General features: G+C 41.6%; 2 protein-coding genes across 2 annotated transcripts in view; one reads left to right on the forward strand and one right to left on the reverse strand.

Moving 5' to 3' along the window:
- Positions 1-3,792: 3,792 nt before the first annotated feature.
- LOC132019565 (uncharacterized) overlaps positions 3,793-21,679 on the reverse strand; it is a 34,739-nt gene continuing 16,852 nt past the window's right edge. Inside the window, exons 2-3 of the mRNA XM_059402805.1 lie at positions 4,372-4,509; positions 3,793-3,972 (exon numbers count right to left, since the gene is read on the reverse strand). Coding sequence (XP_059258788.1) covers positions 3,793-3,972; positions 4,372-4,509 — 318 coding nt within the window. The remainder of the gene's footprint in view (positions 3,973-4,371; positions 4,510-21,679) is intronic.
- Positions 3,965-21,679, forward strand: part of BCAT1 (branched chain amino acid transaminase 1) — a 108,020-nt gene continuing 90,305 nt past the window's right edge. The window contains exon 1 of the mRNA XM_059402803.1: positions 3,965-4,230. Coding sequence (XP_059258786.1) covers positions 4,225-4,230 — 6 coding nt within the window. The 5' untranslated portion in view covers positions 3,965-4,224. The remainder of the gene's footprint in view (positions 4,231-21,679) is intronic.

Consider the following 21,679-nt stretch of genomic DNA (forward strand, 5'->3'; position numbering starts at 1 on the left):
TCTCAGTAAGTATTCTTTCTTCCATGGCAATCATAGTTATTTACATAAGTTCAGTCAATAATAACCTGTTCTCCCTGTAACAGGATATCCTTGTAAACATTGGTTATTTTACCAAGGCTTTGACTGAAATGTTATATTTGAGAGAGACATGAATAGATTCAGATATGACCAGACAGCTTTAGGGAACTACGGTTGACTTTATGAAACATGGAGCCATAAATCTCCTTGGAACTGTTGGCCTGATCCCTTGCCTACGGAGCTCCTGGCAGCCTCACCAGGTGAGCAAAGAATGTCACTTCCTGGCAGGTATAGGAACATCAGGATATACTGGGGACTTTGTGAAGAATTTCCCCAAACCTCCAGGTGTTGCAGGCATGTCTGATGGCAAGTACTTGGCTTTGCTTCTGGCCTAGAGACTCTACTAGAAGTTCAATCTAGATTCCTTATAAAAGTTCCAGCAAAGCGACTTTATTTATTTATTTATTGCAAAGCGGACTTTAAAAGAGCTACAGGGCTGGGGCCCCTGGGTGGCTCAGTTAAGCCTCTGCCTTCAGCTAAGTCATGATCCCAGTTTCAATGGATAAGGAGTCTGCTTCTTCCTCTGCCCCTCCCCCTGCTCATGTTCTCCCTTTCTCTCTTTGCCTCTCTCAAATAAATAAATAAAATAAGATAAAAACAAATCTATATGGCCAATTGCTCTTCTTGTTCAGCTTATGGATTAGGCCAGGTTTGTTTAAACTGGACTTGTTTTGCATGCAAATCAGTCCTGATTTGACTATCTCTGATTAAACATGAATAAATTTATATTTCAATAACCCACCTTTGTGGATGTTAAATTCCAGTTCTGATTGTCTTTAAATGTTTGTTTTTGCCTAAACCAGACAACTTGAGGTCAGCTTCAAAAAAATTGCCCCAAAACTCTGTATAGAGTTTTTGTGCCTGTTGCTCTATGGGCATTCAAGAGGATCCCTCAGCCTCCTTCAAGGGCCCTCCCACTTATTTATGTGAAACAATTAAAGATCTCCGGTTCTTAATAAGGGCATGTAATCCCCTTATTAGGTAACCCATATGATAAATTTAACCATTTTATGGACTATAATCTAGGTCACCTAGGCCTTTAAATGTACTACCTTCACATCTGAGATTATCAGTTTAACTCTAGGGATGCCCTTGACTCTTACACGGATTCACAGGATCAGATAATATGTTTTAAATGTTTTCCTTTAACATATTATCTTCCCAAAAAGGCCACAAGTTCTCCACATTTCACTAACTTAAATGACCAATCAGAGAAGCAAAATAAACTTTTCCATCCAATTAGCTGTTAGCACCCTACTAGATGCTGGTGAATAGAGACTTGTTCTACCCGCCTCCTGATTACGACAACAATGTCATCCTCATGTCTAAAGGAGGAACCATAGCTTTTGCCTCCACCATCCAAGGAATTCCAGGCACGACAACAGGTTTACAATGGACATAACTGTATCTTCTTAGTTTGTATCTTCTTAGTTGAGCCTTAAATGACACCTCACAGATGTTAGATGTACTCAATGCAGAACAGAATTAAGTCAAGCCAGAGTGGGGCTTCTCCAGAACTGGGCGGCTATTGACTATCTACTACTGCTACATCATTTGGGGTGTGAGGAGGTTCCTCCCATGTGTTGTTTTAACATTACAGGTAACTCCTACAACGTGTCCCATTTCATAGAGGACATTTGGGATCAAGTGAGTAAAATATGGATGCCCATTGGTCTATTTAACCAACTTGGTGATTGGGGATCCTTATCTAAGGGCTATGATCATAATTTTGAGCCTACTGCTTACTTTATGCACATCCTTTTGCATGTGGTGATGCATGTACCATTTACTGTCCATCACGCCCCCTAGAGCCACACTGCAGGCCCCTGGACCTACCTTTAAATAGATTCTAACTGCCACACCGCAGGCAGCCTCATTCAGTGGGAAGCAGCCAGAGAGGTTGTTCCATTCCCTAAGGGCAGTTAGAGTTATTACTGCAAAGGGGAGGAATGAGTAAGGGACAGGCCCGAGAGAGATAGGTGGGGGCTACATGCTCAGGCTTACAGAAATCCCAGAAATGCCGAGGATTAATGAAACCAGAAGTAAGGGAACATAACCAGACCACCTGGTTTGTCTTAAATATCAGAGACAAGATATTTGAGGGAGAAGTAATTGTGGCAATATCTTGGTGGTAACAAGAAGATTTAAGTTCCTTGGTCAGATTTCTATAAAAACCTGACCTTTATGGCAGGTTTGTGGCAACCCACTGGAGACCTCTCTCCCTCTAGAGAGCTTTCTTTCTGTTCTCACCTTCTCTTAATAAATGACTTCACCCTTTTGTTTCTGTGAGATTCATTCTTCGGTTCTGCCAGACAAGAACCCTCTAACCCTGTAACAATATCAAAAGCATCCTTAGGAATCATTGACAGGCATGCTCTAGAATTTACATATTAATCCATTCAGGTCTATTGCCCTATCATGCATGCTCTTTTCCCTTACCATGTGTTATTTTCTTATAAAACCTTACTACTTACTACTTGATTTTAAAAAATAACATTTTTACAGAGATAGAATTCATGTATTATACAATTCATCTATTTAAAAGGTATTATACACTGGTTTTTAGTATGTTCACAGAGTTGTGCAACCAGTACCACAATCTAATTTTAGAACATTTTAATCACCCTCAAAAGAAACTCTGTACCCATTAGCAATCACTCCTCATTACCCCCTTTCCCTAGACTGGCAATGACCATCTGTTTTTCTGTCTCTGTGCATCTTTGTATTCTAGACATTTCAGAAGAATGGAATCATACAATATGTGGTCATTTGTGACTGTCTTATTTCATTTCATATAATGTTTTCAAGGTTAATGCATGTATGTTGGCATGTATCAGTAATTCATTTCTTTTATTGCTAAATAATATTTCATTGTATAAATCTATTCATTCGTGCATGGACATTTTGCTACCTGAATAAATGTTTATTTTGTCTCCCACACTAAAATATGAATTTAATGTGCCTAAGAACATTTTTTTTTACCACTTACTTTATGCCTAGAATCTTGCCCAGCATTGGAAATGTAATGAGATCAATACATTAGATGAATGACTTAATCATTCATTCACCTAACCAACATTTGCTTAGCGCTGCCCCCCCCCCCATTTGTGTTCAACATTGGGATCTGTTTTCAAGAATCTCATAATCTTATTAAGTATCACCTGTGCAAACAAGTACTTAAAAGAAAATGGATTTTAATAAAGGGTATGAACAAAGCCTAGTGCGTAGACAAAAGGTTCAGGTTTGCTTGAGAGACTCAGCAAGGACTTCCTAGCAAAGTCAGAAAATTGACAGAGTGAGCCATCAACCAGGACGGTATTTTGGCAACGTCGGGGAGCCTAACCTGGAATGGAAAAGTAGCAGTGCTGGAACTCTCGTGCAGTGGGGAGGCATCCTACAGAGGATCAACTGGGCCCGCAGGCAACGTTCAAATCAGAAATAATTCTATACACTCAAAGGATTCAGGATTCTTTTTCCAGAGCCAGATGGTGGCATCTGAGGATAGGCTGTATACGTGAAACAGTGGGAGAAAGGAAGACTGGAAACATTTAAAAACCAGACACATGTTCTTTCCATTAGAAAGCAGGTTTAAAATGTTCTGGCTTTTGGTGATGGGAATCCACTGCACAATGCCGAGCAGCACGTGCGGGAAAGTTACTCCGGGGGCAGCGGGAAGCGAGGCGGGCAGGCAGCCGGCTAAGCAGGGAGTGGCAGTCAGGATCGCTTCCTCGCTCTCCTCGGCATCCCGACACTCGCAGGCAGTAACCGAGGGGCAACATGTGCAGACGTGTCGGAAACGCGGGCACCCCCGGAGCAGGCGGTGAGGGAGGCTGGAGCCGGCGCTGGGTCTGCCTCCCGCGCTGGGAGAGACTCTGCCGTCCGGCGGGGGGCGGTCTGGGGGAAACACAGCCTCCTCACTCTTCCTGCTGATGCAATCTGCGAGAGAGCCCGCGATCTCGGCCGCGGGAGGGCCCGGCTGCAGTCCCGCCCGCCACGTGTCGCCGCCGCCACCCCGCGCGCTGCCCCGGGCATCCATTCCCGCCGCCGCCGCCGCGCGCTCCACCCGCCCGCGCACCCCGCCCGCGCCTAGGACGCAGCCGGCTCGCCCTCCGCGCGGTCGCAGCGGTCCCCACGGCCCACGGAACCATGAAGGTAACTGCTTTCGATTGGGGCTGTGTTTTACAAAAACGCGTGTGTGCCCTGAACCTGCGAGTCCCCAGAGACCCGCAGTCGGCAGAAAGGGGACGGAAGAAAGACCCCCGTGGTGTGTTTCCGCGCAAACCGGCTCCGTACCTTCTTTGTCCGTCCTCGCGGGTCGGGACCTTCCATTCTTTCCTTTTCAAACTTGCTCACAGGATGTGCCTCCTCAGGCTTTTTCACCGGGGCAGGGGTGAGCGGAGATGAAAGGCGGCTCGCAGCTCCCTCCCCTACCTGTTTCGAAGTTTGGAGAGGAAGAGGACGCTTCTTTCAATGGGCAAGATGCACAGGAGGTGGGGGTTCGGGGGACGAGGTCTTGGGGTGTTTGTGGCGGCAAAGAGGGGTTTCCTGGCGGGTGTCTGTGCTGAAGGAGGGAGGTGCAGAGCCAGGGGATGAGGGTAGGACAAGGGAAGGAAAGCTGCCTCATCGCTATATTAAAAGCAGAAGCCTTGTCTTTTGCGTGTGGAAATACAAGCTTCTACGAGCTACAAATCATATTAGCCTAAGGTCATTCTTTTATTAAACTGAGAGAGCAGCCCTAATGGTTTTCATTCTTATGCTAATCAAGGGTAATTAGCTTAGCTGCCTATTCTGACTGTTTGGGTGTAGGAAAAACACCGGTGTCTTCCTGTTCCTACACCTTGGAAAACTGCAAAGACATTAAAAACTGAAGACCCGCTCCCCTCCCCCTTTTTTTTAAAGGAAAGTAAAGGATGAGCTGGGAGCCCTACCATCTAACTATCTTGGGAGGGGGCGCCTGGGCGGCTCAGGTCCCGATCCCCAGATGCTGGGATGGAGGACCGTGTGGGGCTCCCAGCTCACCGGGGAGCCTGCTTCTCCCTTTGCCCTCAACCCGCTGGTGCTCTCTCTCTCTCTCTCTCTCTCAAATAAATGAATAAAAATGTCTTGGGAGGAAGAGATATGCAACCTGAACTTTTAGGAGAAATAAACCCACGTTTCCAGGTTTTGAAGGAGAAAGATTGAAGTAATCGTTCTCAACTGCACTTTCCTATCCATCCCCATTCACAATTCCACTTACAAGAAATAATATGTAAATGGTGCCTCTCTCACCAAACAAAAATTTCTGCTAAGATTAATGGGGAACTGAGTGGAAACACTGTTTTGTGTTGAGATGAGATCATGCAAATGTGCTGTGGTGAAAAATTTAGCAGCCTTTCCTTCCACAGTCAGATATTTTACTTCTGCCCTGCTCATTCCTGTCTAATTTCAACTGAAGAATACACTCTGGTCACATATAGGGTAGTGAGTAAAAGGAGAAAATTATGAGAATAAACACTCTTGTTTTTCCAGGTTTCCCTGTGCTATGTGGAGTTGTAGTTGATTATGCATTTTTGTAAATTCATGCCTGCCTTAATGTGAGTCCCAAAACCCCTTTTACAAGGTACTTTTTTTTTTTTAACAAGGTACTTTTAACACAGGAAGGAGAAGATATCTTCAAGTAGTCTCATATCTCTTTTCTGATATTTCACTGAGATTGGGAATGAAAAGATTGTTTTCTAGGCATGATCTAAGAAGTACATGACGTTCCTTTAAGTTCGTTGTTGTTATGACAAACACTTTTCTACTTTCCTTTCACCTATTATTATTTTTTTTTTTTAAAGATTTTATTTATTTATTTGACAGAGAGAGATCACAAGTAGACAGAGAGGCAGGCAGAGAGAAAGAGAGGGAAGCAGGCTCCCTGCTGAGCAGAGAGCCCGATGCGGGACTCGATCCCAGGACCCTGAGATCATGACCTGAGCCGAAGGCAGCGGCTTAACCCACTGAGCCACCCAGGCGCCCTCACCTATTATTATTTTTTTAGATGTTATTTGCACTTGGCACCAAAATAGGCTCTGTCCTTCGCACATTTTCCAGACATGGCTCCCTTCCCTGGGAGCATATATTTTAAGATGGACACATAAAGCATGGGCCACTGAATAAGAAAATTAGCATATATATTGAATAGAATGTGTATAAGAATAGTAAGTACATGTTATGATTGACTAAATTAATGTGGAGAATGAAGAGCCATATTTCTGAAGGGATAAAGACAAGAGAAGTCATTGTCAAGGATGTATAGTTAAGTGAAGGAAGTGAGAGGGCTTGACAGGCAGCGAGGGTAGCGAAGGCTGTTTGTGTGTGTGCAGAGGGCAGGACCTGGGGCCTGGCAGGCAGAGGGGTTTACTTTTCAGACACAGGATGTGGCCCCTCAGGCAAGGCTCAGGGATGCCTGGCTAGTGCAGGAGACATAACAAAAGGGCACTGGTAGAAACAGGTGCTGAGAAAAAAGGAAAAAGGGAGGGGAAAAAAAGACAAGAATTTAATTTGAACTTATATTTCATTTAGTGAGTTTCCATAATAGTACATTTCATTTGATTTTAGAACTACGGAGAGAAAGGAAAGAAAGAAAAATTTCCATTTGTATGCAAGAATTTCTTCTGCTCATTGAACCCTGAGAAGGTCTCATGATTTGAAATGGGTTTAAAACCTTATGAAACTTGAAAATAGTCCTTTGATAATTATAGAGATTTATGCGAAGAATGAAAAACAAGTTGTGATTTTCTTCAGTAGTTGTGTTGCAAGGGCCTGTTTAGCCAGAGCAGCTCCATCCTGACCCTGCCCACCCCCCCCAGGCCATCTCTTGCAGAGAACTTACTTAAAAAAACTAGTCCTGGAAACCAGTCCCAGGTAACAAAGCCCAAATACAAGGGCGGGTCAGACCAGGTGGAGGTATTCAATCAGTGAGGGTGCATTGTTTTCATAAATTTCACAAATTGTTCAACAATTTCACAAATTGTTTTCATAACTTTAGATTTTATTCCTTATTTCAGGTCAAAACTTTGAGTTATATAGGGGATGAGCAGTAACTTTCCCTCTACCCTTCTAGGTTCTTGGCTGAGACCCCCTTGTAATAAAACACAGACTAACAGGAGAAAAACGAACAAACATTTAATAACATGTGTACCTTCTATATACATCTAGGAAAAGTAACTTCCCAAAATGGCCCAAGCTACCATCTTAAATATCATCTTCAGCTAAAGACAAAGGAAAGAGGTTGGAGGTGTGGTGAGAGGGGGAGCCAGGCTTGTAAGTTTTCAGGCAAAGCTGAGTAAGTAAGGAATGGCTGCAGATTTATATCAGTACCTTCTCCATTGATGTGTTTTGACATTTAGTTATCCTTCTCTTCAGAGAAGACATACCCTGTACAGGAGTGGGAGTCTCCCCGAAAAGTGGACGTTTCCTTTACAAATGTAGATTTCCTTCAAATTCCACTTTGTTTTCAGAGATTGCCCTGTGTCTGACTCTTCTCAAAAATAACCAGTCCAAGATAATTATTATGCCAAAGAGGCATATTTTTGGCATGGCATATTCTACTCCCCTTAAGCTTCTTATTTCTAATATTAAGATTCAAACCAGTGAAGTGAAGAGTTCGATAGTAGTGTTATTAACCTGAGAAGCCTGGGCTTGGGAGTAACAGTTTCTGTGCATCAATGAAAACTTGTTTCTAAACTGCCCATCTTTAGTGTTTGGGTTGGTCATATCTTTTGAGGTTTCATGTTGTCTGCTTCTTCAAATGACCTCTTCTCAGTGGGTGTAGGAAGATGGAAATTAAGAGCTTTCTTTTTTTTCCTTTAGGCTTGGCAACCACAATTCCTATAAATGACAGGTGCCACCCTAGGAAAACCCAGTGGAATGTTCATCCTTCGGCCTAAGCAGATTTGGTTATCATATGATGGAGAGAATCTAGGACCTTCTATGATAGACATTATTATCTGAGGCATCGTCTACTTTCTGTATAGTACTATAATTCTTGCTGAGCACAGGAGGAATCTGTCTGGTCTGCTCACTTTCCAGTTGTAAATGTGGGCAGTGTGTGTGTAACTTTATTCCCTCAACAGTTGTCCAAATGCTTTAAACACTGATGGGCTTTCCAAGCCTCTGTAGCCCATTTAGTAATGCATGTCTGTGTCCTTTCCGCTAATGCCTCTGACCTTGCATTTTGCTTAAATCAACTGAGATATAAATGTGAGGCACAACTCAAGGTTTTTAAGTGTTTCAAAATGAAGCATTTGGGATGCTCTGATTTACAAATATGACTTTGCAAATATCTGCAAACATTTTAATCCTAAAATCTGGTCGGGTTCACCCCAGCAATGGTGAATGCAGAGCCAAAAGCAGAATCTATAACATCAGATTCAAGTGCCGATTGGACCTAGGCTTCTGATTAGTCCTCTCAAATCCACAAGCTGAAGAATATTACCTCTAGAAATTGAGCATTTTTATTTTATTTTAATTTAAGATTTTATTTATTTATTTGACAGACAGAGATTACAAATAGGCAGAGAGGCAGATAGAGAGGAGGAGGCAGGCTCCCTACTGAGCAGAGAGGCCAAGGGGTGGGTGGGGGCTCCATCCCAGGACCCATTGATCATGATCTGAGCAGAAGGCAGAGGCTTTAATCCCCTGAGCCACCCAGGCACCCTGAACATTTTTATTTTAAAGATAACTTAGAAATCAGATCACCATATTAATACAGCATAGCCCATCACATAAATGTTTTTCTCTTGTCATACTGGCTGTGCTTTTTTTGTGAGAGAAGCTATTTTGCAAAAACACTTCTTGTGTTTGGTGATTACTGGGAGAGAAAAAATCTTAAAAAGATATTCATGCTTCCCAACAATACAGGAAAAAAGTCAAAGAGAGAGAAAAGGGAAGACAAGTTAAAAAAAAAAAATAGAGGAAATTTTAGTACCACAAGCAATAATCCAGGGAGTACTGGAAAACACATGATTCTTTGTCATTGAAAAATTGCCAAATAATTATGAAATCCAGCTAGTTGCCTTAACACTTGTCATGTCGTTCATCTGAAAAGAACCAGTTTATTAGATCTTTATTTTGATAGGTAGATCTGAAAATTTGATCAACTGCATTTATAGTCTATCCTAATCCAAGAAATGCTTTTACTATTTTAACTGTAGATGGTTATTTGTTTTAGGAAGCACTAAGAAGCCTAGGATGTAATTAGAACATTCAAATTCTGTCTGACTCCCCGTAAGTCTAGACAGAAGGAGCACCTGTTGGGATGTTCTAGGCCAAACATGCCACAGATATCTCTTCCATGACCAGAAAGCTCTCCACACAGTTTGGGCATGAGGACAAGGATGGATTTGCACAGGGTGATCGTTGAGCAGCTCTTAGCATTCACCACCACTACAGTAAAGGATGATTTTGCCTAGTACATTTTATTGTAGCTGATTCAGATTCACAGTTATATTGTTTTGATTTTAGCACTAGATATTAATTCAGGAATCTGAAATCACAGTAAATGTCAATTTGAACTTTGAAGATAAAAAGTAGATTTAAAATGGAGCTATAGAATTTATGGTGGAAGCATAATGCATCCCTCTGGGATTCCATGGTTTTCAACGCTATGAATGTTACGTCTACTTGCAAGCTTAGTGCTGGCGTTTATAGAAGAAATGCATCCACGCTTGAAGAAGGACTTCTTTGCTTAAGTAAGATAATGATGCTTAATATTTCTAGATGCCATAGAAATTATATAACATTGAATTGTAACCTCAGAACATTTGTGTTTTGCATTGCAACTATTATTAACCTCATTTTACAGACAAGAAAAATAAAGATCAGAATACTAGAATCGCTTAAGATCACAAAGAGCAGGGGTGCCTGGGTGGCTCCTGCCTTTGGCTCAGGTTGTGATCCCGGAGTCCTGGGATAGAGTCCCCTGTCCCATGTCTGGCTCTGCGGGGAGTCTGCTTCTCCCTCTGACCTTTTCTCCTCTCATGCTCTCTCTCACTCTCTCTCTCTCAAATAAACAAATACAGTCTTTTAAAAAAAATCACAAATAGCAGAGCACAATAGAAACTAGATATTTTGAGTCCCAATCCAGCATGCTATCCACTTTACCAGTGCTTCTAGGATCTCTTGGGTCTGATAGCATGTTGGAAATCTTATGAAAAGTATAAACAATCTCTCCAGCAAAACATACAAATGCACATAGGCATACAATTTTGAATCTCGGTTATTTGTTATTGAACCAGGACAGTGGAGTCCATATAGCATGGGAAACTGAGGGAGAATACTGAAATGATCTAGTTATTTAGAGCACTAGAGACCTATTGGCTCTTGCCTCCGTAGTCAGGTGAAGTATGAGTATATATACATATGTCTGTGTGTGTGTGTGTTTTATTTATACATATAAACACCATCCTTTGAATACTGAAAAACCCCAAATAATCATCTGCCTATGACTCAAACAGAAAGGCAGTTTCCTTGTTTTTTAGAGGCATGTGAGCTATCAGTTTCTTATGTTTTATTTCATAAAAGATCTAAGGTGTATAATGTAGGAAAGGAATACAAATTTTTTCCAATACCCTCTTAGGTTCTGTACCTGGGGGCATGCAAATTAGACTAACAAAAGATAGATTAACAAGAGAGGAACAAGTTTATGAGCTCCTGTAGCATACATGCACATGAGAGAAATTCAGTGATGAGTAACTCAAAGGGTGGTTAGGACTTGCACTTATACAGCATCTTAATGAAGAATGATAAACTTGTAGAAAAGTAACATGGATAGGGGCATAGGTTTTAGGCTTCCAAGTGCATCAAACTGGGGGCAGTTGAATACCTTGGGGGAATCCAAGGAAGTCAGGATTGTTTGTGCAGGTCCATCTCACTGCTGACTTTCTGTCTTAATGCTGTAAAATTTTCTCAGAAGTATCTGCTTTTAGTCAGAGAAGGGAAGCTCCAGGAAGGCTTTTTTTCTGCATCTCTTGGATCTCAATTGCTGTTAGCTCAAGGTAATCCTTATGTCAAAGGGGCATATTTTGATCTCTATAGTATTCATAGAATAGGACTTGACTTATAGAATCTGGATCCTAATAGCTTTGGTCGCAATCTAGTTTTGAAGTGTGTGCATGGTTGTTTGGTTAAACAGGGTTAATACATAATTTTTTAGTAGAGTTTAATAGTTTGGGGTACCTTGTTTTCCTATTTCTTAGATATAATTCCCTGTTAGTGCCTGTCAAAGGGGCAGGCCTACAAGTCCATGTTCCTACCAGGTGACCCCACCTCAGCCACAAGCTGATTGTAGGAAGGGTGTATATTTGACCCAGCGTCAGCCATCTCTTACTTCTTATTCTCTCATCTCCCCCCATTCAATGATATCCTACCCTGTGGATTCTCTTTTCTCTATATCTATATGTTTTCTCTTTCCCATTGCTAATGGATTGATTTATGCTCTTGTTACTTCTTGCTTGAATTATTTCTGGCTTCTCAACTGGTCTCAAGCTAATTTTCCTATGGCACTCTTTTAATTATGTCATTTGTTCTCTCAGAATACCTCTATGACTTGCCTATTGTCTACTGAATTTAGCTTCTAATCTGTTCTCCCATCACTTTGCCATCTGTGCACTCCTTTATTCATAATGGGGGATTTGCTGTAGCTCAGAATGAGCTCTTACATTTCCACATATTCCTTCCTAACCCCTCTCTCCCCATTTATGCCTCTCCCCGTGTGTTCCCTCCGGTGCACCCCTCCCTATGTGGCTCACTCCCCAGGCACTTTTTGAGAACGGTGACCATTTTCCTAGGGAAATGAACATGAATGGAAGGTAAAAAGGTAAGGGTAAAAAGGTAAGAGTAGGGCCACATTTTGAAGTTAGGATATCTGATATCATACATACACTGATCACACCCTGCAGTCTCTCTGCACTCACCCTTCCTCTCCTCTGGCCTGAATCTTGCCCCATTGTTGCTGCTTTACAGGTAGTAGCTGAGTTCAATCATCTATGACTTCTTGGCTTCATAGGTCAGATTAATTGTGCTTTTTATCTCTTCCTTTTCAAACAGCAGCTGCATCTTTCCATATCTGGGTTTGTTTGGAGTCAAGCTTTAACCGACTCCCAAAAGATAAGGTCTATAAACACATAGAGAATAGTAAGTATTTACGTGTTTTAATGCCTTTTGCCACTCCTTTTTTACAGAATGTCAGTGGTGAAACTGTGTAGATTGCAAATAGACTGTCAGTGTAAACAGACTATAAATATTTCTGGGAAAATGAATAACAGTACGAACTGAAGACCACAAAATTCCTAACAAATAAACCCAGCAATGCCACTTGGCTAAATCACTAGTTTTCGTATTTCAGCAGTTTGTAATGGGAAACTCCCCTGTCATATCCCATGGAACTGACTTCGAATATAGAACAGGGTCATGTGTCTGGGAAGGTTAACCAATTCCAATACTGTTTAACATGTTCTTTTTTGTTGTTGCGAACAATGCAGTTCTTAAGCAATCTAATTAATGCATACACTGACAAACAAATCCAACAAAAGAGGCACTTAGAGGCAGTGTTCATTGAATACTGGAATTTTGAAAGAAAAAAATCTATTAGGTCATGTTCAGCATTTACTTCTGCCAAAGAAGGATTGTTCTTTCAAGTTTATTTTTCCAGCTTTCAATTCTATTCCACTTAAATACCTCGACAACCAGGACTTTTCAAATCTTCTGTGGACAGTTCTCCCGCCTAGTGTATTCGCTGTGTAGTTTCCTGATAATTGACTTATTTCTTTTTCCTTTTGGTTATACTCATCCACCATTTATACTTGGCTCTGCTGACTCATTTGCCACGAGTCTTTATGCTTTTTAAAAAAATATCATATAACATTATGTATGCTTTCATTGCTTGGTTTTAAGATACAACGTCTTTTTTTAAAAGATTTATGTGGGGCGCCTGGGTGGCTCAGTGGGTTAGGCCGCTGCCTTTGGCTCAGGTCATGATCCCGGGGTCCTGGGATCGAGTCCCGCATCGGGCTCTCTGCTCAGCGGGGAGCCTGTTTCTCCCTCTCTCTCTCTCTGCCTGCCTCTCTGCCTGCTTATGATTTCTCTCTCTGTCAAATAAATAAATAAAATCTTTTAAATAAAAAAAAAATAAAAAATAAAAAAGATTTATGCATTTGAGAGAGAGAGAGAGAGTGTGAGTGAGTGCACCTGGTGGGGAGGGAGGGGCAGAGCCTGATGTTGGGCTTGATCTCATGACCCTGAGATCATGACCTGAGCCAAAACAGAGTTGGACGCCCAATTGACTAAGCCATCCAGGTGCCCCATAAAGTCCAATGTTATTAACTAAACTGGCATTTCTTTTCAGTAACATTAGTTAGGAATGTCATTCATTCCGTGAATATGTAGATAAAGGGCGTCAGTGAGTTTTATGTGCGTTAATAATTTCATGCCTCTTAACATTAACGTCATCAGTGTGGGTCAACCAGGCTCCTTCTTTCCTCTTGATCAATGTTCCGAGAACATTATTTACAGTAACCCATTAGTCTACCACTTTCTGTTAAAAGACAACATAGAAACTGGGATTGAGGGGTCATTTGCAACCATATGAACTTAATTATATAAGATAATTTTTAGTATGAAATTATGAGTTATTACTAACCCACTTATTTTTTAAAATAAATAAAATAATTAATGTTTAAAACATTATTTGTAGCCACCTGGGTGGCTCAGTGGGTTAAGTCTCTGCCTTCAGCTCAGGTCATGATCCCAGGGTCCTGGGATAAATAAAAAATAAATAAATAAATAAAATATTATTTGTAATATTTAATATTTGAAATAATAGAGCTTAGAGATCATTCTTTGTCTATAGGATCACACAATTGGTATCTTAAATTCAAGTAAAATTTATTACATATGGTAACTGATATATAATCTTACATTTATTTCTTATTTATCTATTTAGTTGACAACATATATGAACAAGAGCAAAAAAAAAATTTTTTTTAAGATTTTATTTATTTATTTGGCAGACAGAGATCACAAGTACACAGAGAGGCAGGCAGAGAGAGAGGAGGAAGCAGGCTCCCCGCTGAGCAGAGAGCCCGATGTGGGGCTCGATCCCAGGACCCTGAGATCATGACCCGAGTCAAAGGCAGAGAGGCTTTAACCCACTGAGCCACCCAGGAGCCCCAACAGCAAAAATTTTTAAAAAAGAATTGATATCCTTTTCAACCCTATATTAGTTTAATTTTACTTAAACTATCTATTTAAGCTAAGTTAAACTGTATAAACTGCTTTAGGATTGAAATATTTGGTTAATATGTTAATATATTTATATGATATATTTTAGGACTTATGTGATTCACTAGCTTAATTGAGAGCCTTAATTAATTTTGGTATAACAAGGAAAATAAGAATTCTGTCTTTTCTACTGAGGAAACATTTTCCAGTGAACACAGAGGAAAAACATGATCTTACTTTTAAAGTAATTTGATGATACATCCTTTGGGATAAATATAATAAAAATGTTTTACTAAATGATGGATCATTATATTATTTTAAAAGTAAGATGAGGGGTGCTGTGTGGCTCAGTTGGTTAAATGTTTGACTCTTGATTTTGGCTTGGGCCATGATCTTGAGGTTGTGGGTCAAGACTCGGGCTTCATGCTCAGTACAGAGTCTGCCCAAGATTCTCTCCCTCTCCCTCTACCCTTACCTTCCCCACTACATGCGTGCTTCCTCCCTTTCTCTCTCAAAATAAATAAGTAAATAAATAAATAAATAAAAGTAAGATCATACTTTTCTTCTCTGTTTGCTGGAAAATTTATTTTATTTTATTTACATTCAGCTAATTAACATAGAGTGTATTATTCGTTTCAGAGGTGGAGTTTAGTGATTCATCAGTTGCATATAACACCCAGTGCTTCTTACCTCATGTGCCTGCATGAAATAGATTTAATGGTTCAACATCATTATTAATATTTAGTTTAATTGGAAATGCCTTGTATTTCCTTATAAACATTGTGAAATGATGTATGAACAAGAGTATTTATTGCAGCAATGTTTGTAATAACTAAAGATTAGAACTCACCCACATATTGATCAGGTGTAAAAAAGAATGAGGTTAAAAAAAAAATCAGTGGAGAGAAGAATAAGCAGGCTCTCTATATATACAAGAGGAAAAGCTCATTGAGACTTTTCACTGTACATGTTTATGTATTTGATTTTTGACATGAGTTTATTATATTCAAAATAGAAATGAAAAAAAAGAAATGGAAATGCCTTGTAGTGGACTTAACTTGACTCAAAAGCCATTCTCAAGAAAATCTGAAATTTTGGGAAATTCAGAAATACTGGGTAATTCAGCATAATTCAGTTAAGACCAAGGATATATATCTTGACAAAATTTCAAAACTTGTATTTAATTTTAACTAACTGAAAATGCTTTATTGAAAAGGCAGGTTAAATACAGCGTGCACACCCGATTTTACAGGACCTGTTATATCAAGAGTATGCAAACTTTTTCAAACCTAAAATTTGTGTAATAGGGACAAGCAAACAATGATTGATTTGAGTTTCATTTGATTAAATACTTACATAACTCTTATTAAGGCTATTAGTCTTTGTACTAGGTTAATGGGCAAATGGAGATAATTCGAGCATTATGTTTCCTCTTGAGAAATAACTATGCAGGGAGAGAAATGTATAAAAACAAATGCAATAAAGAATAATGGTTGCCACAAAGAAGTCTGCAAAAGGTACATACGTGCTTAACAAAGATGAGTCAGAGGAATCAGGGAAGGCTGTCCAATGGAGAGGAGGTTTGAGCAGAACCACGCAAGAAGGCTAGATGGACAAGGAAGGGAGTGCATCTCAGGCCAATACACGTTCCACTTGTACCCAACCCCAGCCTTCCGGAAGTGGATTCAACCACGATTGACTTACCATAGAAGAATGTGAGGAAACATATGTCCAGCCTCCTGCCAGACCACTGGTAAACACAGAGAGCACTGAGGACATCCTCCAACACCCTCCAGGGAACAAACTGTTGGAACTCATAACATTGGCAACCTGGCCACTAGTGACATGCGTCCTGTTACGCCTTTTTCACAGGGCCCACATCCACCTTCACTCGTTCTTGTTGCTCTTTGTTTTCTGTCTTGACTCAAGCCTCACTGGACCCTCCCACCCAAATTTGTCCATAATACCCTTTGCAGCTCAATATTAGTTGCAATCACCTTCCCTAAATATATCCTGCTCCTCCTGGCCTTAGGTAAGGTCACTTGCCTACCAACCTCTAGTGGATGTTGCTCAATTCCTCTACCTTCTGCTCTCAGAATTAGAGGGGTGCTGATCTCCTTTCCTGTGCCCAATACTATTTCCATGTCAGGCTCCCCCTGTAAAACCTCTCTCTGCTACTCACACCATCAGTCTGTGATACCCGATCTCTTCCCTGTAACTATCACTGAAAGACAGCCTGGTCAATTTGCCCCCGTTGCTCACTGAAGATTTTAGCCTTGGTTCCTGCTTCTCTCTTACAACTACTTTAATTTCTCATCTCCTTGAACTTGCTACATTCCCCAGATGCCACCCCCACCTATGGCCATACCCTGGACTTTTGAATCACACTAAATTACAAGTCCTGTGGGTTATTTTTGTCCAAGATATATCTGACATTTTTACAAATCTCTCCATTTGAGCTGCCGTGGGCCCAGTGCGAGCCACTGTCTTCTCTTCACTGAGTATGTTTCTTGCACACCTCCATCTCCCACCCCTAATCTGTTCTCCATAGAGTGGAGTAATGGCATCACTCATCTGCTTGGAAGAATTCCTGAGCCCCTACCTTATGCTTTGAATAAAACTCAAGGTTTCTGCTGTGCTTTAGAAGTCCCGGAGGAATTTAGCTCCTCTCTTTTTGTAGCCTTACCTTGTTACCGTTGTGGCAACCTCCTGTCATCCCCCCAAATTTCTCTTCGAGGCCTTTGCCCTTGCTAATGCCTCCACTCAGAAGGTTCTCCTCCTACTCCTCATCTAGCTAGCATCTTATTGCTCTGCCAGCCTCAGACTGAATGTTGCTACCTCAGAGACCCTCAGGACCCCGTGTGATTCCCAGTCTTTCAGAGCACTAACTGCAATCTACAATTCTCATTGGCATGATTAGCATTGTGGTTTTGGGATTGATGTCTGACTCTCCTTCTAGATCATATATTTCTTGAAAGAAGGGAACATATTGTTTTTTACTACCATTCAGCTCTATGCATTCTGCTTCCTGGCCCATTATACATGGTTGGTGAGTGTGGTAGGCTGCAGAATGGCCCCTCAAAGATGTTCATGTCCGAATCCCCAGAAACTTCTCATTATAAAGGAGATTTTGCAGATGTGAATAAGTTACAGGTCTCGAGATGAGGAGGTTATCCTTAATTATCTGGGTGGGCCCAGTGTAATCACAATGGGTCTTTACAAGAGGGAGCAGGATGGTCATGGTCAGAGGGAGATATGGTAATAGAAGCAGAGGGGTGTGTGGGGTGGAGTGGGGAGGAGAGAGGGGGGAGTTAGATTTGCATATGCTTCACTGCTTGCTTTGAAGATGGAGGAGGAAGGGGCCATGAACCAAGGAAAGGAAGTGGCTTCTATGGCTTCTCGAGGCTGGAAAGAGCCGGGAAATAGATTCTCACCCTACATCTTCCCAAAGGAATGCAGCCCTGCTAACACCTTGACCTAGAACTTGTGACCTCTGAAACTGTAAGATAATAAATTTCTCTTAAGCCACAAAATTTGCAGTAATTTGTTACGCAACAATAGGAAATTTATACAGATTTTGGTACCTGAAAGTGGGGTGCTGCTATAACCAATATCTAAAAATGTGGATGAGGTTTTGAATTGACCATTGGGCACAGAACAGAAAAACTTTGAGGAGCATGATGGGGGGATAAAAAGGCCTAGATTGCCTTGAAATGGATTGCAAATTAAAAGTGCTGCTGCTAACACATAGAAGGAAGTGAGGGCCATGGTAGAGAAAGTACAGAGGATCTTACAGAATATCTAAAAAGTCATGGACTATTGGTAGAAACATGGATATTAAAGCATTGCTGATGAGGGCTCAGAAAACCTTGAGGAACATGTTCATGGAAACCAGAGGAAAGGGGATCCTTGTTATATCATGGAAGAAAGCTTAATGGAATCATGTATTACAGTTATGTGGAAAGCAGAGCTTGTATGTGATGAAGTTGGAAATGTAGTTGAGATTTTCCAAGCAAAATATTGACTTTTCCTCTTTTTTAAGATATTATTTCTTTGAGAGAGTAAGCACGTGTGCACATGAGCAGGGGGAGGGGCATAGGGAGAAGCAGACCCCCCACTGAGCAGGAAGCCCGATGCAAGCCTCTATCCTGGAACTCCAGGATCATGACCTGAGCCAAAGGCAGACACTTAACTGATGAAGCCATCTGGGTCCCCCCAAATACTGGCTTTTAAGCAATATATTTACCTCCTTGTTACCTCAGATACTGTAAAGCATTTATTGAACAAATAATTTAAGAGGGCCCACCATATAAGCATCAGGCCCTGCTGAAGGTCTTGAAGCCATGAGGATCAAGAGTTGGCAAAGTCACTGCCCTCGTGGTCCTTCAGGGAAAGTCATGTGCAGTGGTAGTTATAGACTGGGGCCGCACTACCCGTGGGGACTGGATTTGCTCTTGAATGACCTTTGTCGGGTTATTTATGCCTCAGCTTCTCCATTTAAAAAATGGTGGTAATAACAGTACCTACCTCATAGAGATGCTGTGAGGATTATATAAAATAACAAGTGTAAGTGCCTGATCCAAAATGAGTTTTACTTAAATATCTCACTGTACCTTCATAGAGTGCTCAATACTTCAGTTAGTGGTGTCACAGGAAGAAAATAGGATGAAATTATGTTAAAGTGACAGAGTGGAGGGGAAGCTGGGACTAATTCCTACTGGCTGGTCAGGGGGAATCTTCCCAGAGAAGGTGAACTCTGATCCAAGAACTGAGTACCACACACACACACACACACACACACACACAAACTATAAGGTGATCTTGAGGTACAGTGTCCCATAGAGGGACTAACAAATGACACTTACTGGGTTCTTAGACTTCTCTATTAGTTTGATATTAGACCTCCATGACGGATCCTCTAATTTTTTTAAAGTTTTATTTATTTATTTGTGAGAAAGAGAGAGATAAATCACAAGCTGGGGAGGAGGGGCAGAGGGAGAGGGAGTCTTAAGCAGACTCCTAGCTGAGCACAGAGCCTAATGTGGGGCTTGATCTCACCACCCTGAGATCATGACCTGAGCTGAAACCAGGAGTCAGATGCTTAACTGACTGCACCGTGGAGGCCCCAGTGCTGATAGGTACCTCCCCATTCCAAACAGACATGTTGGGTATATGCAAAGAATCTTCTAAACAATAGAAAAACCAATTCTACAATCTTTAGTTCCTTACTTGTCTCTAATTTATATTTAAAAGAAGTTTGGGGGTGTCTGTGTGGCTCAGTTGTTAGGTGGCTACCTTAGGCTCTGGTCATGATCCCAGGGTCCTGGGATCAAGCCCCACATTGGCCTCCCTGCTCAGTAGGAAGCCTGCTTCTCCTACCACTCCCCCTGCTTGTGTTCCCTCTCTCACTGTCTCTTTCTCTGTGATAAATAAATAAAATCTTTAAAAAACAATAAATAAAAAGTCTGGAGAGGAGTGCCTGGTGGCCCAGTCAGGTAAGTGTCTGCCTTCCCTTCAAGACATGATCCCAGAGGTCCTGGGATCCAGCCCCGAATCAGGCTCCCTGCTCAGCAGGGAGACACCTTCTCCCTCTGCCTCTGCCTCTGCCTCCTCTCCTCTCTCTCTCTCTCTCTCTCTCCCCCCACCCCCAGTCTCATTCTCTCTCTCTCCCTTAAATAAATAAAATCTTTTAAAAAGTGGGCAAAAGAAGTCTGGAGATTGAGCAGGCAAGGAAGAAGAGTATTAGCTGGGGAAAAAACCCTGTTAGCCAAGCAAGTGTGCTTGCCATTTCCCCTTCTCTACCCCAGAGGAGGGAGGGGTGGTTTTTCCATCTCTCCAACACGATACTCTCCAAACACTTTGTGAGGAGATTCGTAGGTTCCTTTGCCCTAAGGGTCTGGAGTGGAGCCTGGAGACTCTTGAGAGCCCCGGATTTGTGTTCCCTGGCCTGTTGGTGTCGAGGGAAATACCAGCCTCTGACTCTCCCCCGGGACAGTCCAGGCTGGCTGATGTTGCTTATGACAGAGAGTCAAGTAAGGATTTGCCATGGGGCGCCTGGGTGGCTCAGAGGGTTAAATCTCTGCCTTCAGCTCAGGTCAGGATCTCAGGGTCCTGGGAGAGAGCCACACATCGGGCTCTCTGCTCAGCAGGGAGTCTGTTTCCTCCTCTCTCTCTGCCTGCCTCTCTGCCTATTTGTGATCTCTCTCTGTCAAATAAATAAATAAAATCTTAAAAAAAGAGAGAGAGATATCTAAAAGTGACTGGAAACAACTGAGTCAACCTGATCTCCTCATTAGGGAGGTAGATTCAAAAGTGGGTTTGAAGGGCAGGCATGAGAGAAAAATAAAACTCTCCCTCATTGCGCTCTGTTAATGCTGTTCAGTAAATGGTTGTACTGATTTTCATCAAAACTCCCTGCTCCTGCCACATCTTTTAAAATCCCTGGTGCCGCTCTTCTGGGTGTTTCCGAGATTCTCTGAGAGAAATCAGCTTTTCAGCCGCATCTCCTTCATTGAGCATTGTGGTTCAAGTTTCTACACAATTAGTTATTTGTCTACGATCACCTTAAAAAATATTGCTGTATCGATGAGTTTCTGGAAAGATGTGGAGAAGGTGCATTTGTTCAGTCTACCACGCTTAATTGGAATCCCAGGCAAATATTTTAAGGAGAAATGGTAACATTTTCGGTGATTTCAGTACTGATACTTATTTGTCTGTATAGATCACCTTGAACTCTCTTCTTTTTTCCCCTACAGTGGGATTTTTGGTCATTTTGTCATCATCAAAGAGCTGAAATTTAACTCAAAATGAATGCCTGTTGTTTCAGAGAAGAATTTTAACAAGAGGATGAAGATTATAACTTAGATTTGAAATGGATGGGGTTTGGAAACTGCATATGGGTTTTGATTTTTCTGTTTCACATTTTATAGATGAGTGAAAAGTTTTTGTTTATATGCGTAACTATATATATTTTATATACATTGTATTTATATATTTGGACTCTTGGACACTTGTGTCTGGCTTCCTCTGACCTTCGTCCCATGGGCCTTTTCCCTTTGCTGATTTTGCTGTGTGTTCTTGTTTATCCTGTAATAATTCTGAGCTGTGAGCACGGAGTCCTGTGAGTCAGCAGATCACCAAACCTCTTCCAATTTTCTCCTCCATAAAATAGGATTTATAGGGGCGCCTGGGTGGCTCGGTGGGTTAAAGCCTCTGCCTTCGGCTCAGGTCATGATCTCAGGGTCCTGGGATCGAGTCCCGCATCGGGCTCTCTGCTCAGCAGGGAGCCTGCTTCCTCCTCTCTCTCTGCCTGCCTCTCTGCCTGCTTGTGATCTCTCTCTGTCAAATAAATAAATGA

This window comes from Mustela nigripes, chromosome 6 (genome assembly GCF_022355385.1).
Source record: "Mustela nigripes isolate SB6536 chromosome 6, MUSNIG.SB6536, whole genome shotgun sequence".
NCBI lineage: Eukaryota > Metazoa > Chordata > Mammalia > Carnivora > Mustelidae > Mustela > Mustela nigripes.